Source organism: Phaenicophaeus curvirostris, chromosome 3 (genome assembly GCF_032191515.1).
Source record: "Phaenicophaeus curvirostris isolate KB17595 chromosome 3, BPBGC_Pcur_1.0, whole genome shotgun sequence".
Classification (NCBI taxonomy): Eukaryota; Metazoa; Chordata; class Aves; order Cuculiformes; family Cuculidae; genus Phaenicophaeus; species Phaenicophaeus curvirostris.
In genome coordinates this window covers 65,897,787-65,912,401 of record NC_091394.1, presented here as the reverse complement: position 1 = coordinate 65,912,401, position 14,615 = coordinate 65,897,787, and the positions used below count along the sequence as shown (strand labels likewise).

The 14,615-nt window shown below is 39.0% G+C and overlaps 1 protein-coding gene across 4 annotated transcripts in view; it reads left to right on the top strand.

Annotated features, from left to right (window-relative positions):
- The window catches only part of STAU2 (staufen double-stranded RNA binding protein 2), a 164,245-nt gene extending 155,411 nt beyond the window's left edge, over nucleotides 1-8,834 (top strand). For all 4 annotated transcript variants that reach the window (XM_069854261.1, XM_069854259.1, XM_069854260.1 and 1 more), the window contains 2 exons: nucleotides 6,782-6,870; nucleotides 7,716-8,834. In XM_069854261.1, coding sequence (XP_069710362.1) covers nucleotides 6,782-6,870; nucleotides 7,716-7,809 — 183 coding nt within the window. In that variant the 3' untranslated portion in view covers nucleotides 7,810-8,834. The remainder of the gene's footprint in view (nucleotides 1-6,781; nucleotides 6,871-7,715) is intronic.
- Nucleotides 8,835-14,615: the final 5,781 nt, after the last annotated feature.

The window sequence follows — 14,615 nt, the reverse complement described above, 5'->3', positions numbered from 1 at the left end:
CTCTCTTCAGATGCTCATGCAGCTTTTTTTGGGCTTTGAGATAATGCTTTGCCATTGATTATCTCGGGATTTATTGTATATTCCCAAGAATGGTGGTCAGATTTCTGGTGTGGTGGTTCAAATGCTGAAATAAGCCATACCTAATTGACTCTCTCTACTGTTAACTCAAGCAGTCTTTTGAAGTAGATTTTTGAAGATGAAAACCTACCAAAATAAAAATCCATGTTGAATGGTCTCTTTCACTCCATCCACTTGTTGGAATACTGAGAGACATGGAGGAACGAGTACATGCCCAATAAAGCTAGATGGACGAAGGTGACATGCACGATGTTGTTGTTAGAAGCTCTGCTTAATATGTCAGAAAAATTGTTCAGGAACAGTTAATCCCTACATCAGGATTACCTCCAGAAAGCTGGCAAGGTCAGGCTGTATGTGGATTGTGTCTCATTTAAATGCTGGCTGCATGATTTGCCCAGGGTTAGCATTTAGTACTACGTGGGACTTATTCTAAGCTACATCTGTGATTCATCGTTCTTTTTTTGAAGATACTGGACCCCTTCTATCCTCCAAGCTCCTTCTCTTGGCAGGTGCAATCAGTAGTCTTAATTGTAGTGCCTTTGTGCAGAGATTAACCAGTTTGGAAAATGTTCTTTCTGTGTAAACTACATGAATTAATCAGATTATAACTCTGTGTTTTTCATGCATATCGTAAACTTTGTGAGGAAGGGGCTTAAAGTCATTTAATTAAGGTTTGCATTGTGCAGTGTGAAAAGCCTTTCTGAATTTAATTTTTAAACAGATGTTAACACAGGTTAACATAAAATCCAATCAACTGGGAAGAATGGCACATTGTGAGGAAAGTGGCAAAAAGTCCTAGCAGAAGTTATTGCTTGTGATATAGTAAATTCATTTACAACAGAAGCTGTGGGGGTAAAGAGATTTGTTTGCAATACTCATCACCTAGTTTTTGTCCACCTTCACAGAATCAGAGAATCACTAGGTTAGAAAAGACCCACAGGATCATCTAGTCCAACCATTCCTATCAATCGCTAAACCATGCCCCTCAGCACGTCATCCACCCTTCTTTTAAAGACCTCCAGGGATGGTGACTCAACCACCTCCCTGGGCAGAAATTATAACCCTATAAGTAGCTGACCTGGTAAATCCAAGAGAAATAAACTGGTATGTTAAGTAGTCAGATTTTAGCTGCTTTGTGTGTATGTATGTAAGTCTACACAAGCAAATGTATCTCCCCTTTGTGCATTTCTGTGTGCATGAAGTTTTGGGATGTGGGCAAATTAAAGCCAGGTGGAAGCTTGATCAAAAAATTCTTCGTCAAGAAAAAAACAAAAACTATCACAAGAAGAATAATTTTAAATACTTTCAAATTGTTGCTTAGCTTTGGGAGACTAAGTCCTCAAACTCACCTCTACAGCTGTGATATTGTTGGGTTTTTTTCAAGAGCCTTTAAATGTGAAATTTAAGTCCACATATTAAAAAGTCATGAAGTGCATCTCATTGCTGATGCAGACAGCTTTGCTGCAGTGCTGTTGCACAGACGATATTGCCTTTTGAGGCCTCAGCTGTCAGGAAGAGGGGAAGAACCTTTCTGCTTTGAGGGGTATTTTTTCTCTTAGCTTAGGAAACAGCTGAACATTGATTGTTTGTAAACACACTTATTACCAGTTTTGTTCATGCATTAACCCTGCTGTTGTCTAGGCTTCTGGCTTGCAAATGAAATCAAGGACTAGAGTTAGATTTGTCTATTGTTTTAACCTGGCATATAAACATTTTCTCGAGCCTAAACTCAGGCACAACTTGAGCCTTGTCCACGGATATGGCATGTGGCTACTAGTGGCATGGCTGCAGTGAATTATTTGGCTCTGCAGACTCAACCTTGAACTTAGACTCGGCTACTAAAGCAGTAAAATCTTGTCCTTTGTGACAGTTTTGCAGAGTAACTATTTCTCCCTATAATTTTATGTCTTCAGAAAACAATGACTAAGGCCAACCTGAATGGTTTTTTATTTGCTTGGAAAACTGATGTTAGGAGACATATCACCAATAAACTAACAGCTTCAGGCAGTGTGTTTATTAGGATTGTCTCAGACCTCCTTGGTAAAGTCAACTGGAAGGACCACAGAGAACAACAAACTTCACAATTTTTGGATTCATGGAATAATATGAAATGCTGTATATATTTAAGAGGAAAAACACAAACCACAAACTGTGCTAAAGCAAATGTGAAAATATTATCATGAGGATGTGGTTCTTAAATGCATAAGTGCTAGTTTAGTGCCTGCCTGCTTTCTTTCTAAAAGAATGATCTAATGTTACTAGATTGTCATTATACGACACTTAGTCCCCAGAGTGAGAAACAGGAAGAATATTCACAAGTTTCGGTGCTATTTACTAATTGCCAAATGACTTGAGGAAAGCTTAAAAAAATGACTGGAAACTTCCATCCCCATCCTGATACACACACATACTAATAATGGAAATGGCAGCCAAGACAAACAGCTAGCAGTGCGGTGCATCCTGTTGGCATTGTATTTTTGGCACTGTTGTAGCTACACAGAAAACAAGTGATACAAGAAATGTGTAAGGACATCTGTTCTGTAACCTATGTGGCTTCACTCACAAAACAGTTGTAAAATCTTCTGGGGGAGAGAGAAATTTCTCTATATCTGTGCAGATGCTCTATTGTAAGAAATATATCAATGGAAGGAAGTGTTGAGCCTTTAAAAGAGGAAATTGTTCACTGGATTCACTGTCAAATGTTCCATTCTTTTCTTTCCTTTTCATTTAACCTAAGTTATCTGCCATTCACAAGTTATATTTCAGCCAAATGCTGTAAATCTGTTGGGACTAATAGAACTGAATCACGGATTAAATTAGCCCAGAGTCTGCTAGTAACTCTTCTTCACGGCAGATTACTTGTGATCTGTGTCACTCTGCTGACCATCCAGGTCACAGCCTCTCAGCTACCAACTTCCTTCCTAAATACAGCATCTTTATGTCTATCTAAGGGCATGAAGAGGAGAGGAGGAACATTAAGGACATCTGTTAAGGTCCAAAGTATTGTTACTTACCATTTCTGCTGATCCTTCTAAATGTAAGCAGGCTATGGGAGAAAGAAAACAGGGAGTTTTAAAGACACTGAAGAGCTCTCTCAACCGTTCACCTTTCAGTGACATCCCATGACTGGACATTTTGAAAAATAAAGAAACTTTCCCAAAATTCAGATGTTATTGCAAAAGTTGGGATATGAGTAGTTAGGCTTTCCCTACAGGCATCTTGTGGAGAGAGAGAGACGTGTTTCCATGAAAAAAGATCTCGTGTAAACCTGGAACTTGTTAGGAAACTGGAAGATAAAGAAGGACTGTGAAGTTTAGGAAGTTGGGAGGCCTTGAGGAAGGATAGTTTAGCTCTGTGAGCTGAGAGCTGCTGGGGTCCTGAGTGGGAGAACAATTAAAGCATGATGAAATAGGGGCCTGGGTAGTGGGAGACTTGTGAAGAAGCAGAGGTTATCTCCTCTGCTGTAGAAGAAGTCAGAGCTCTGGGGTGAATAGTTGGTAGAGGAAGACCAGAGGTACTGGAATGACTCAGAAAAGATGTGGGACTGAGGAAGAAGATGTAGGGAGTGGAGTCTCAGTAGTGATAAGCAGATCAAGGATACAGGTACAGGACTGCTTTCCTGCTGCTTGCCCCCTCTGATATTTGGGTCCAGAAATACAATAGATCAGAGATCTCATCTTTTATATCACATTTCAATTTGGGAATGACACGGCTTGAAGAAGGGTGAGATGGAGAAATGAGACTGCATTAGGATCTGGATGTTCTGTTGGTATTAAACACGCTTATCATTAAACATCTTGAATCATACCTTTATTTTACAGGGTTCCTCTAATTGTGCCATGTTGAATTCCTTGACACCCATATGGTAGTTACCCATACTAAGAGGCAAAGAGTTCATTATTTAATATTGCAGTACTTCTTCCTTTGCTATTAAAAGAGAAAACATGCCCTCGTGATCTACTTCTGTTGAGATAGTAGTTAATATTCCTCCATAAAGTTACAAAGCAATTTTTCTGGAAATTAACCATGAAAGCTGCTCTGTAATTTATGTGGCATACCTTGCAATAGCCAGTTCTGTGACTAAAACACTAGTAAGAAGTCTTATATTCAGAGCAGTTCTAGAAATGAATTAGGAAGCTTGGGGTGGTCTAATTAATGTCTTGATGACTTGGGAATTTCAGTGACCACTGATCAAGATCAGAGTGTTCTGCATATCATATGATCAACCGGTGATCTAATCTTGAATGAAACACTACTTGGCTCTGCTTCTAACCAAGCATGATCAGGGACTTTTCATCCAAACCACTGTACAAACAAATAACCTGAATAAACAGCTCTTCTACAACAGGTTTACAATTCATACATCAGACCCGGAAGCCAAGAATAGATATAAAAAAGTAAACAAGTTGGGTTCAAAAACTAAGGTTGCAGTTAAAGTGTGCAGGAGGAGCAGATGTCTTAGTTTCCTCCTCTCCTTGCAGTGCTATCTGGTAATGATTTTTGGATTGCCATACATAAGAAAGGAACTCTTGGATATGAAAAGGCAGTTATTTGCCAGTCCCTACCCATCAAATTGTTTGGTTCTCACAGATGCTAACCTGTGACCAACAATACAGAAGCAGTCCTGTGCAAGGCACAGGAGTCCAGATTGCTCCCCTTCCTCACATCATGAATAGTACTTGCATTGTGATGAAAAGGACACCAAGGAGAGGAGGAGAAGAGAGAAACTGGGATGAAGAAATGTATGGGGTTTATTGGAACAACGAGAGAAGTTGAGAGAGTAGATAAAAACCCTTGTTGCCACTGGGAGAAATTATTTGGGTTGAACAAACAGTGATTTTGCTGTGCAGTAAAGATCAAGGATAGAATGGCAGATGGCAATTAGACCTTTTAGGAGTTGAGAATGTGTGCCTAAAACTGCAAGGGTCACTATGATGTGGTACAGAAAAAAGCTGTCTTATAAAAAATGCAAATACATGAAAATGTCCAGAAAACTAGAAGAAATGAGGGAAGGGAGAATTCATTTACTAGGGAACTTAAAGGGTGATAAAAGTGAAAGTTCCTGTAACGGGAGAAGTTGTTACTGAGGTGAAGCTGAGGCTCTGTTCTTAGCCATAGCGTGGAAAAAGGATAAAAAAGAAGATGTAGGCAGCAGAGATTTTAAGGTGAAGAGGAAAGTTATGTCAATGGATAGGAAGAAGGAGCAAGTAGAGAGCAGTTTAACTGTCAGGTACAGGGGGCCCAGAAAACATGGTAAAGATAGATCAGATGGGTAAGAAACAGGTTTACCAAGACACTTTATAAAATGTTTAGCTTTTTATTTGTTTACCAGGGCAAAACCCATAAAGCTTTACAGACTAGAATGATTCCATCTTTATGCATTATGGGTGGGAGTACTTTGTACAGCCTTGTGAAGCTTTAGCAGCTGGTCTTGACTATAGACAATTCTGGGATACATACCCTCGTACTTTAGGGTAGCCTGGCAATTTTTGTACTGCTATTCGTCTCACCAAAATACACATTGTCTAATAATATTTAAGCTGTATAAACATACCTTTCAAGGGAAGGAGCTGTTGAAAAAATCCAGGCAAGGAATTAGCATGAGAGCAAATCTAGGACTTCATTACAATCCTAGCTCCTGTTCTGGACAGTCTCTGCTCTCCGAGATAAATGGGAAATAAAGATAGAGACATGTATACTTTCTGTCCCAACAATTAAGAAGAGAGTAACTTCCGACTTTCTAAACAGCAGTTGTTGCCTTTCTGTGAAGAACAGTGCTGTATACCCTGCAGTCAGTTCCTATGTTTGAGATTTTACCTTTGGTGGTGGTGTCTGTGAACAGTTAATAGTCTTTTCCTCTGTGATTAGTTCTGAATGTATATTAAATGGGAGTGATTAAAGAGAAAAATCCATTTTTCAGTTCTGCTTTATATTTCACCTTCAAGACAGAACTGACCTCAAAGGTTTTATTGTACTGGGTGTGTTTTCAAAGTCAGCCACATGGTGTCTGGGAGTTTCATAATCAACCTTTGCTAAATAAATTACAAAAAATCATTTGTCTTTTACCAAAGCAGTTAGCGAGGAGAGAAGTCCTAAAGCAGGACTCATGAAGATGTGAGAGAAACTGTTCAATGCACTTGCACAGGAAAATGTTCAGCTGAAAATCAATCATTCTTTTATTGTTGGTGCTTTATAATCATCCCATATTGGCTCACCCTGTTTAGCACACCTCATTACCTAGATGTAAGACATTTGTCTGCTGTGTTGTTTGAGATCCAGCGTTGGAGTGTCATCAGCTTCCCACTGACCCCCTTCCCGTTGCTCACACCTTCTGCAATCATCTACAAGACAAGAGTTTGTCCATAGAAGCTCAGAAAAGCATGGACTCTGGGAAAGAACATGGGGGAGCTGGAAAGGCTTCACAGGCCAGAGACAAGAATCCTAAAAGTGTATCATTTTCTTCAAGTAGATGATGAAGCTTGCATTAAAACAAATGGAAGTCATGTACCCAGCAAGAAGAAGATATTCTCAAACCTGTACATAAATGGAGTTGCTACATACCCTCTCTTTTAGCTCTGTAGCCTAAATGGCTTCAATATACAGGAAATTATTTAAATCTAGAATATCAAAATACACACTTTCCTTCATTTAGTGTTAAGACAGTAGTGCCAGCAGGGTGTTTGACAACTCATTTTTTCTTTAGGCAGCATTAAGTGCCTTGAAACAGTTTTCAGAACAAGGACTGGATCCAGTGGAAGGGGCTGTGAAAGTTGAAAATGGATCACATGAAAAGTAAGTACCATTTAAATCCTCTGCATTTTAATGCCTGTGTGGCATGGTAGATAAGAAATGTTAATTAAGAGCTTAGTTGCCCTTTCAAACCTGTGCAAAACTTATTTCCTCTGGAATTAATGTACAGTTTGTGATGATTAGAGAGGATAAACAAGATTTCAGGTTTAGCATTGCTGATAATGTTTACTAATGAGCTGTGAGACAGATAGTCCTCTCATGGAAATACTAACGAAAAGGATTTTCTTTTCATTGTATGGATTCTGTGTAAGTAGTATAACATGATTTTTGTCAAATGTGATGTAGCACATAATATTGCCTGTAAAGAAGGACAGCTATCCACCAATAAGTCCTTATGTCTGCAAGATTAATTTTACCCTAGAGAATTTCAAAGTTAAAATCTATTTCAGGTCTTAAAAATACTCTTGCATGGAGTATTAGCTTTAAGAAGTATACGCTAGAACCAAGTTTCACACTGGATTTTCAATTATTTAAGAAAAGGGAATTGTCTGTCGAGTATATACTTTTTTCCAGCTGCTAGTCTGTTTATGTAAGAAGGTAGTCTTGTGTTACTAAATAAATTAGGAAGTGATAGAATAAAAAAAGCTAAAAGTGGCATTTGGAATTTTCAATAGATATATTGTGGCTATTTATAAACTTATTTAATCAGAAACATTTTTCCATATGATCTCATCAGCATAGGATTTGAACATAAATATTGTTGTTTCACTTTAAAATGTTACCTTCCACAGTGACCTTTGAATCTCATGTGCCATCTGCTAATAAACATGTCTTAAAGATGTGCAACCCTGGACCTTACCACTCTTGTTAATGTATTAATCTTTCAGACAAGTCAAGCATCTGGGAGAGAAAGCAGACAATAAACAGACTAACTCAGGCACCATTGCTCAGGACTGCAAGGATTCAAAGGCTGTCGTCTAGGAGCTTCCCAGCACCCACGGCTGCCACTGCATCCTTATAAACCTGTCAACACGCAATAGGGTGTATGTGTACAAGGAAATGAATGACTAATACCATTATTTGAGTCTTATGTGAAGACAACACTATTCTAACACGAGATAGTAGACATGGTACTGTTTATTCAACTGCGAAAAAAAATAAAATTGAACATTTCCCTTAGAACTGCAGATCAGAGCATAACTCAATTGCCCAGAGGCAGAAGGAGTCTGATCATGTTACTGGAGGTTAAAATAACAACTTATTAACAAAAAAAAATGTTAGAAAAAGAAAGGGAAACTTTAAAATCAATTAATATTGAGGAAAACAAGTCAGCATTTTTTCTGTTATACAATTTTTTTCGTAGTGTAGCTTTAAGTTCAGCTTACTGTTTTTTAAATAATGCTTGAATATTTTGAAATTAACCAATGACAGTGCTGTGAGAGTTGTAGTTGTTGTCTTCATATATAGTCATACAGCTTATCTTTTTATGCAAACATTATGCATTCTTCATTCTATATGAATATGTATGACTTTAAGATGCACTACTCAGAGTTGTACGCAAACAGAAATTTAAATCATGACAAGTATTTGCTTAACATGAACAGATGTTAGTTATGATCAGTCTCGATATACTCCAGCAGAAAAGCAGGTATGGTATTTGATTTTCCTTGCCATAATCAATTAAAGAGGCGTCTTGCCTCCAAGCAACATTTTCCCCTTCAATTCTGCTCTCTGTTGTGTAAAGCACATCTACACCCCATTCTGTGTGTTGTATCAACCCACCGTTTGCATCAACTGAGTGTTTTTAATCCCTGCATTCAGACCAAGAGCAAAAGGTAGGACTGCAACATTATCAAGCTGAGAATGGAAAACTGTTGATGTAAAGATTGTTCCTTTGTGAAAGAAGTGGCAGCAGAGATAAGAACCATAGCTGCTCTGTACCAACATATTTCTTTTAAGTTTGTGGTCAAATGCAGTAAAACCACATCAGTTCATGTGTACAGTGACAGAGTCGTCTCTTCCTTTATTATTCAAAAGTAGACAACTAAGAGAGTGAAGTGAAAAAGTGAATTACAAACTAACAAATGACCGGCTACCATACCTAAGTCAGGGTTCAACCTACCCTTTCCCATGCCACCACCTTCTACAAACTTGCTGTGTTAGACCAGTAATCCTGTTTTTTAAGTCATATATTTATCCAAAACACAAATATTCTATAAACCTAATAAAACAAACACATAAAGCTTCTACCAACTATATAGCAGTCACAACAACATTGCACAAGTTTTCAGAAGCATGCAAACAAGGGATGACAACACAAGTGACTCACACAGGAAAGCAGATGAACAGCAATGTGAAGAAGTGGAGCAAAATACAGTGGCACTGATTCATCTCTGTGACAGGCTTTCAGAGTGGCATGCATCATGGCCTTACAGATTTGGTGCTCATTAAAAATTTGGAGTCCTTTTTTCTACTTCACAGGTATGATTCTCTCTCCCCCGAGCAGATGAGGAAACTTTGTTCTAAAAGTTTGCACTTTTCTAGGGTCTGACTCCATAAAAGAGTAGGGAACAATCTGAGTCTTTCAGTTCCCACAGAACTGGGAGATTTCCAGAGGCATTTGACACCTGGCAGACTCAAGTCATTCAGACAGCAGCATACAAAAATACTTAGCTTTTGCATGCCATCTTGCTCAGGGATATGTTACCTGCCTAACTGGCAACTGGAGCAGAAATTCTACTGCTCCTTCACCTCCACAGCTAGCTCTGTGCAGAAACAGGCTCAGTCTATGCAGTAGACTGCCAGTGTGTAAAATACAAATGGTATTACTGTCCCCTCCCATGAAGAACAAGAGCAAAAGGAGTAAGTGAACCATTTAGTTTACAACTGTGTCCTAAGGGCAAGAGGCTGAGCTTGCTGGGGAGAATGTGACAAGGAGGTGGGCAGTACGGGCTTCTTGGCATTAACAGCACCTTTGTCTTGTATTTCCTATCCCATCACCCTAGAGAAACCCTTTGTATTGGTTTGCTCAGAAGTTCAAGGTACAGCTTGGTATTTGGTGCCATTCCCTAGGCACAGCCACAAACATGCACCCAGTAAACTTCAGATTAGTTGCTGTGTTGCAGATGACCTTGTCATTGAGTGCCAGACTTGCTCCAGTGCATGCAGAGGACAGCAAAGTGATGCTCTCCTCACTCTACATTAACAAATTGCAACCAAATGCTTCCAAACAGCTATTTAGGCCCAAGACGGCTCATGCGGCCCCTCTAATCATTATCATCAGGTTATCTTGCTGGTCAGAGGCGTGCTGGATTCTCACTCTGACAAAAAACAAGGTAAGTAACTTTGCTGGGGGGTTTGTTGTTTTTCTCAAAACAGTAGAAACACTGAGCAGATTTGGAATATGGGGTCATAGAGTAGCAGGATTTGTAACTATTTTCCAAATGCAGGGTTGACTAATACCTGTTGTAATTACAAGTCAGAAAGTTTAGTGCAGCCTGAGTTAAAGTGCACACAGATGGCAGATTTAAAGCACCTCCCAAGCCACAGGTTAAAAGCCTCACAGAAGACGCCCCAGTGAGGGGTGAGACAGCTTTTCCTGGCATAAATCTCAAGAAAGAGTTCCTGTTCCCTACAGGTATGGATGACAGAGCAGGCATCTCACTATGGAGCTCATCAGGATACCGCACCTGAACATCTTTAAGTGTTACTATGGCATTTCAAGGCTTCTGTCTCAATGCAGAGGTTTCAGTCTGTCCATCTGCATATCACACATGAGAACTTTCTCAAAGGAACACCTGCAGTATTCACACACATCTACAGAAATGCACTTTAAATGTATTTAGACATTATCACTAGCATCCTCCCAAGAGCCCAAGGAAAATTCTTCTACCAGAGACGTTGCAGCAGCCAATGGACTTTTTGGCTCACAGCTGTTCCTTCTAGTTTCTGAGCTAGCAGCATCTGAAAGCTGCTGGGGAGGGCTTAAGTTCAGTGATCTAAAACTTATTTTCCTTCAGTAACTTGATTTTTTTTGTGATATTCCTTCCTAAAATTAGATAAGAATAATAACTAGCTATTTATAGACACTGAAAGGGTACCGATAATTTTTGAATGTTATTCTTAGTTCAAAAAGGTTTGGTTGGCTTTTATGACAGCAGTTGGGTTTTTATTTATTTATTTATTTAGTTTTAGATTATACCCTCTTTGAGGTACTTTGTCAAACTTCAGTTTGCAAAGCACTGAGAATAGTTTAGTTTCTTGTTTAGCACACATCTATACCTCTCATCCGGGATCTCAGAGCACTTTCAAAGTTGAGGTAATGCCATGTTTTACATACACGGATCTGAGGTGCAAACTGATGTTTGGGAATAAGGCAGGAATAAGGTACAAGTTTTAGGATAAGTAGTCTACTTATCTAGCAGAGTACTGAGGGCACTGTGCTGAACATGGTGTCCAACTCTTTAAGGATTCAGAACCCAGTTTGTCAACAGTTCTGAATTGACAACACTCATTAATCAGGAGGATGTAGGCTAAAGAGAAAACAAGACCTTCAGATATCCTCTCAGAAAATCTTCTCAATACCTTCTGTGTGTCAGTGAATGAAGAACTTGCACAAGAAAAGCCTCATCATTGAGTGAATGAGGGTAACTGATACAACTCAAAGGATGAGAATTCGCACAGTTAACATCTAAGTTATCATCTTCAATCGCACACTGACCTTTCAACAAATCCACACACTCTGTAAGTTTCTGTTTTTGCATTGACCCATGTAGCACTGATTTCGCAATGACACACGTAGCACTGATTTCCAAAGGAACAGAGATGCTCCATCCAACAAATCCACAGTAGCATCTGGGCTATAAAGCTGGAAAAGAGGGTGCAGATTTCTCTCCCCAGCTGTCCCAGCATTCCACAGTTTACAGGGAAACCCTCAGCTATAGTCCCTACTGAATTCAACAGAGCATCATACTAGTGTATAAGTTCACCTGATCGAAGTTATGTTCACAGGATTTAAAAGACTTAGTGCTCATCAGTATCATTTTTAAAGGATCTTTGGGTAATGAGTAGAGAGGAACCTCAGCAGCTCTCATTTCCTCTGCTGTGTCTCCCCTTTTAGTGTGAGGAAAGGGTTGAGACACAACATGTTTTCAGATCCAGGAGGGGAGTAGTTGGGATAAATGACTGCAGGAATACAGAATCTCCTGCTTCGCCTGAAATTACAATGAAATCAAATCCTTCCTAAAGTGTATGCAAAGCCCTTGATGTCACTGACAGCATTTTACTACATGCATTTTACCAGTGTGTGGCTGCTTGTTGTTGTTTCTCTGGCCTGCTCCAATTCCCCACAAAATAGCAGAAAGTTTCCTGTTTCCTGCGGTAAGAATTGAGCAAAATTTTTGAGCTGGATTTGTTTACCAGTTTACCAGGCAGAGGGTTGTTTTTTCGTTTGTTTGTTTCAAAACACTATGCCAAAATAAGTATGCATGGTAGAAATCTCTTTATCCTCTCCCAGGAACATCCAGTGTTTCCTCACCCTCAGCTGGGCCCCATAAGCAGGTAAGATTTTCTCTGCTCCAATAAGAATGGCCTTTGCAACACCAGAGAAAAATTAGCAGAGACTGGAAGGTTATTTTTAATGCTAGTGAGGACAGGAACTACGTCAAAGCCCTGAATACAACATTACATGATGAGTTTGTGTGCTTTAAGGGGACATCGTCCTGTGCCCAGTGGGAACGGATGGTGACTGCCCTTCACCAGCCTTCCTGCTCAAACAGAGCAAGTTATTTGCACTGAGCAATAGTGTTCAGTATTTTGTGTAGCTCCCCAAGAACATCTCCAGAAGAACTGGAAGGAGAGAAGCATGTCCTGAGTAATATCTAGCTTTGCCCTTTCCCTCCCCACACTTGATGAACCTCAAGCTGAAGTGGCAAGGTACCATCAGGATGAGGCATAGGGAAACATGACTTCCCCTCTGGGTATTTACCTCTCACACAGGTCCCTTTCTGTTAGTAACAGCATTCCTGAGGCGTGATGTGAGCTGAGCAAGTGTATACATTGGTGGATGAGACGTGTATGAAGTGTTTTGGTGGTATGATTTCTATTATTCCACATGAATGGCACTGGCTTTCGTTTCTGATCGTACAGCTTGTTACATCGTTTATACAGTTAGTCATGGTTGGCTGTGCACTTTTGTGCTTGGTGTTTTAACTCTGTAGCACTTCAGTACAAAGGAAATTTAAAAAAAAACAATGAAAATGTTTCTAATCTGTTCTGAATTAAATAGACCTCAGTAATTGATATATGAGAGGAGGGAAAGCAAAACAGAGTGATTGCTAACCTGAAAATATAATTTATTTAAGGGCCAAACTTTCATTTATTTATGGTAATCAGGATCTAGGGGAGCCTGAATGCTCATGAAGTTTTATCTGACAGCACACAATAAAAGAGAGGAAAATTAACCTGGATAAAAAAAATTTATATGCCTCACTACAATATATTAAAAATATCTTTGTGTATTAAAACAGGTCACCTAAGCCTGCTTATTTACTTTTGTTTGTGATCATAAGTGCAGCATAGTTTTTCTTTTTTATAAGCCACTGGTACCTGTTAAAAATATTCAAGGGCAATAACAATAAAGTCAATGTAGTTTAATTCCTTGTTTTAAAATGTCTCATTTCCACCCTCCTGCCCCACGACAAGTTGACTGTAGTTGAACTGGGCTGATAGATTTGGGTTTTTAAAAAATTTATTTAGGTTTAAAGATAGGATGTATTTACATGTGGTTCAAAGAAAGAAGTTCTATTTAAATATGTAGGGGAAAAAAAAATCAAAGTGTGACATCCATCTGTGGTGCAAAAACTGAGTTACCTATTGCCTAAAATATACATGATTTTTTGAAACTGAAAGACTGTGCTCCATCCAGACTCTGCTGAAGTCAGTTCATCTTTGTCTGTTGACTTCAACAGAACTTAAATTTAATCCAGTACTATAGCCCCAATGCATGTAGCTAGATCAAATGTAAGTGTGATAATCCAAGGACTTAAACTGAACTTTCTTGACTTGTATTATCATAAAATTATGATTTATTACAGACCAAACTTGACTTCCTCCTGTACAGAAATACAACGCAAAGTAAAACAGATGCAGAATTTTTTCTTGTTAAGGAAGATGTACCAGTCCAGAGTATGGCACAGAAACTATACTCTGACCAGCTTTTACACACAGTGTTATTAGCCAAGTCTCCACTTGTTATATTATGAGGGTTATTGGTGATTTAAAGTTCAAACCCAGTGATAACTTGTACAGTTAGGAATGGTTTACAGGTGCACTAGAAGTAGTGTAGGTCGATATCTGTTAAGCAGAGACTACAGTTCCTGTGTACATGTTCCCATGTACGGTTCCTGTGTTCATGGTAGGGGTAAAAAATTAAATGAGCACAGAAAAGAAATAGTTCCTTACAAAAGGAAAGTCACCAGGCCTCAGGCTATGCAACCAATTTATGCAGCTCACTTCAACAGAGCTACTCTTATTATTGTGAAATATGGGATGCACGTGTTCAACATTGCACAGAGAAAGATGTTGCTACTATTTCAACGTTTCTTCTAACTAATAGACAAAATAACTGTGGGCCAGAATGTTAATAGCACTGACTTAGGTAAAATATACCAGAAACGATGAGATTTTCTGACAACTTCTGAAAATCTGATCCCAAAAGTGCACAACTATCTTGAATACTACATTTGGAGTCATTTTGAAACTTCTTTTGAAATACCAGCAAATCTATA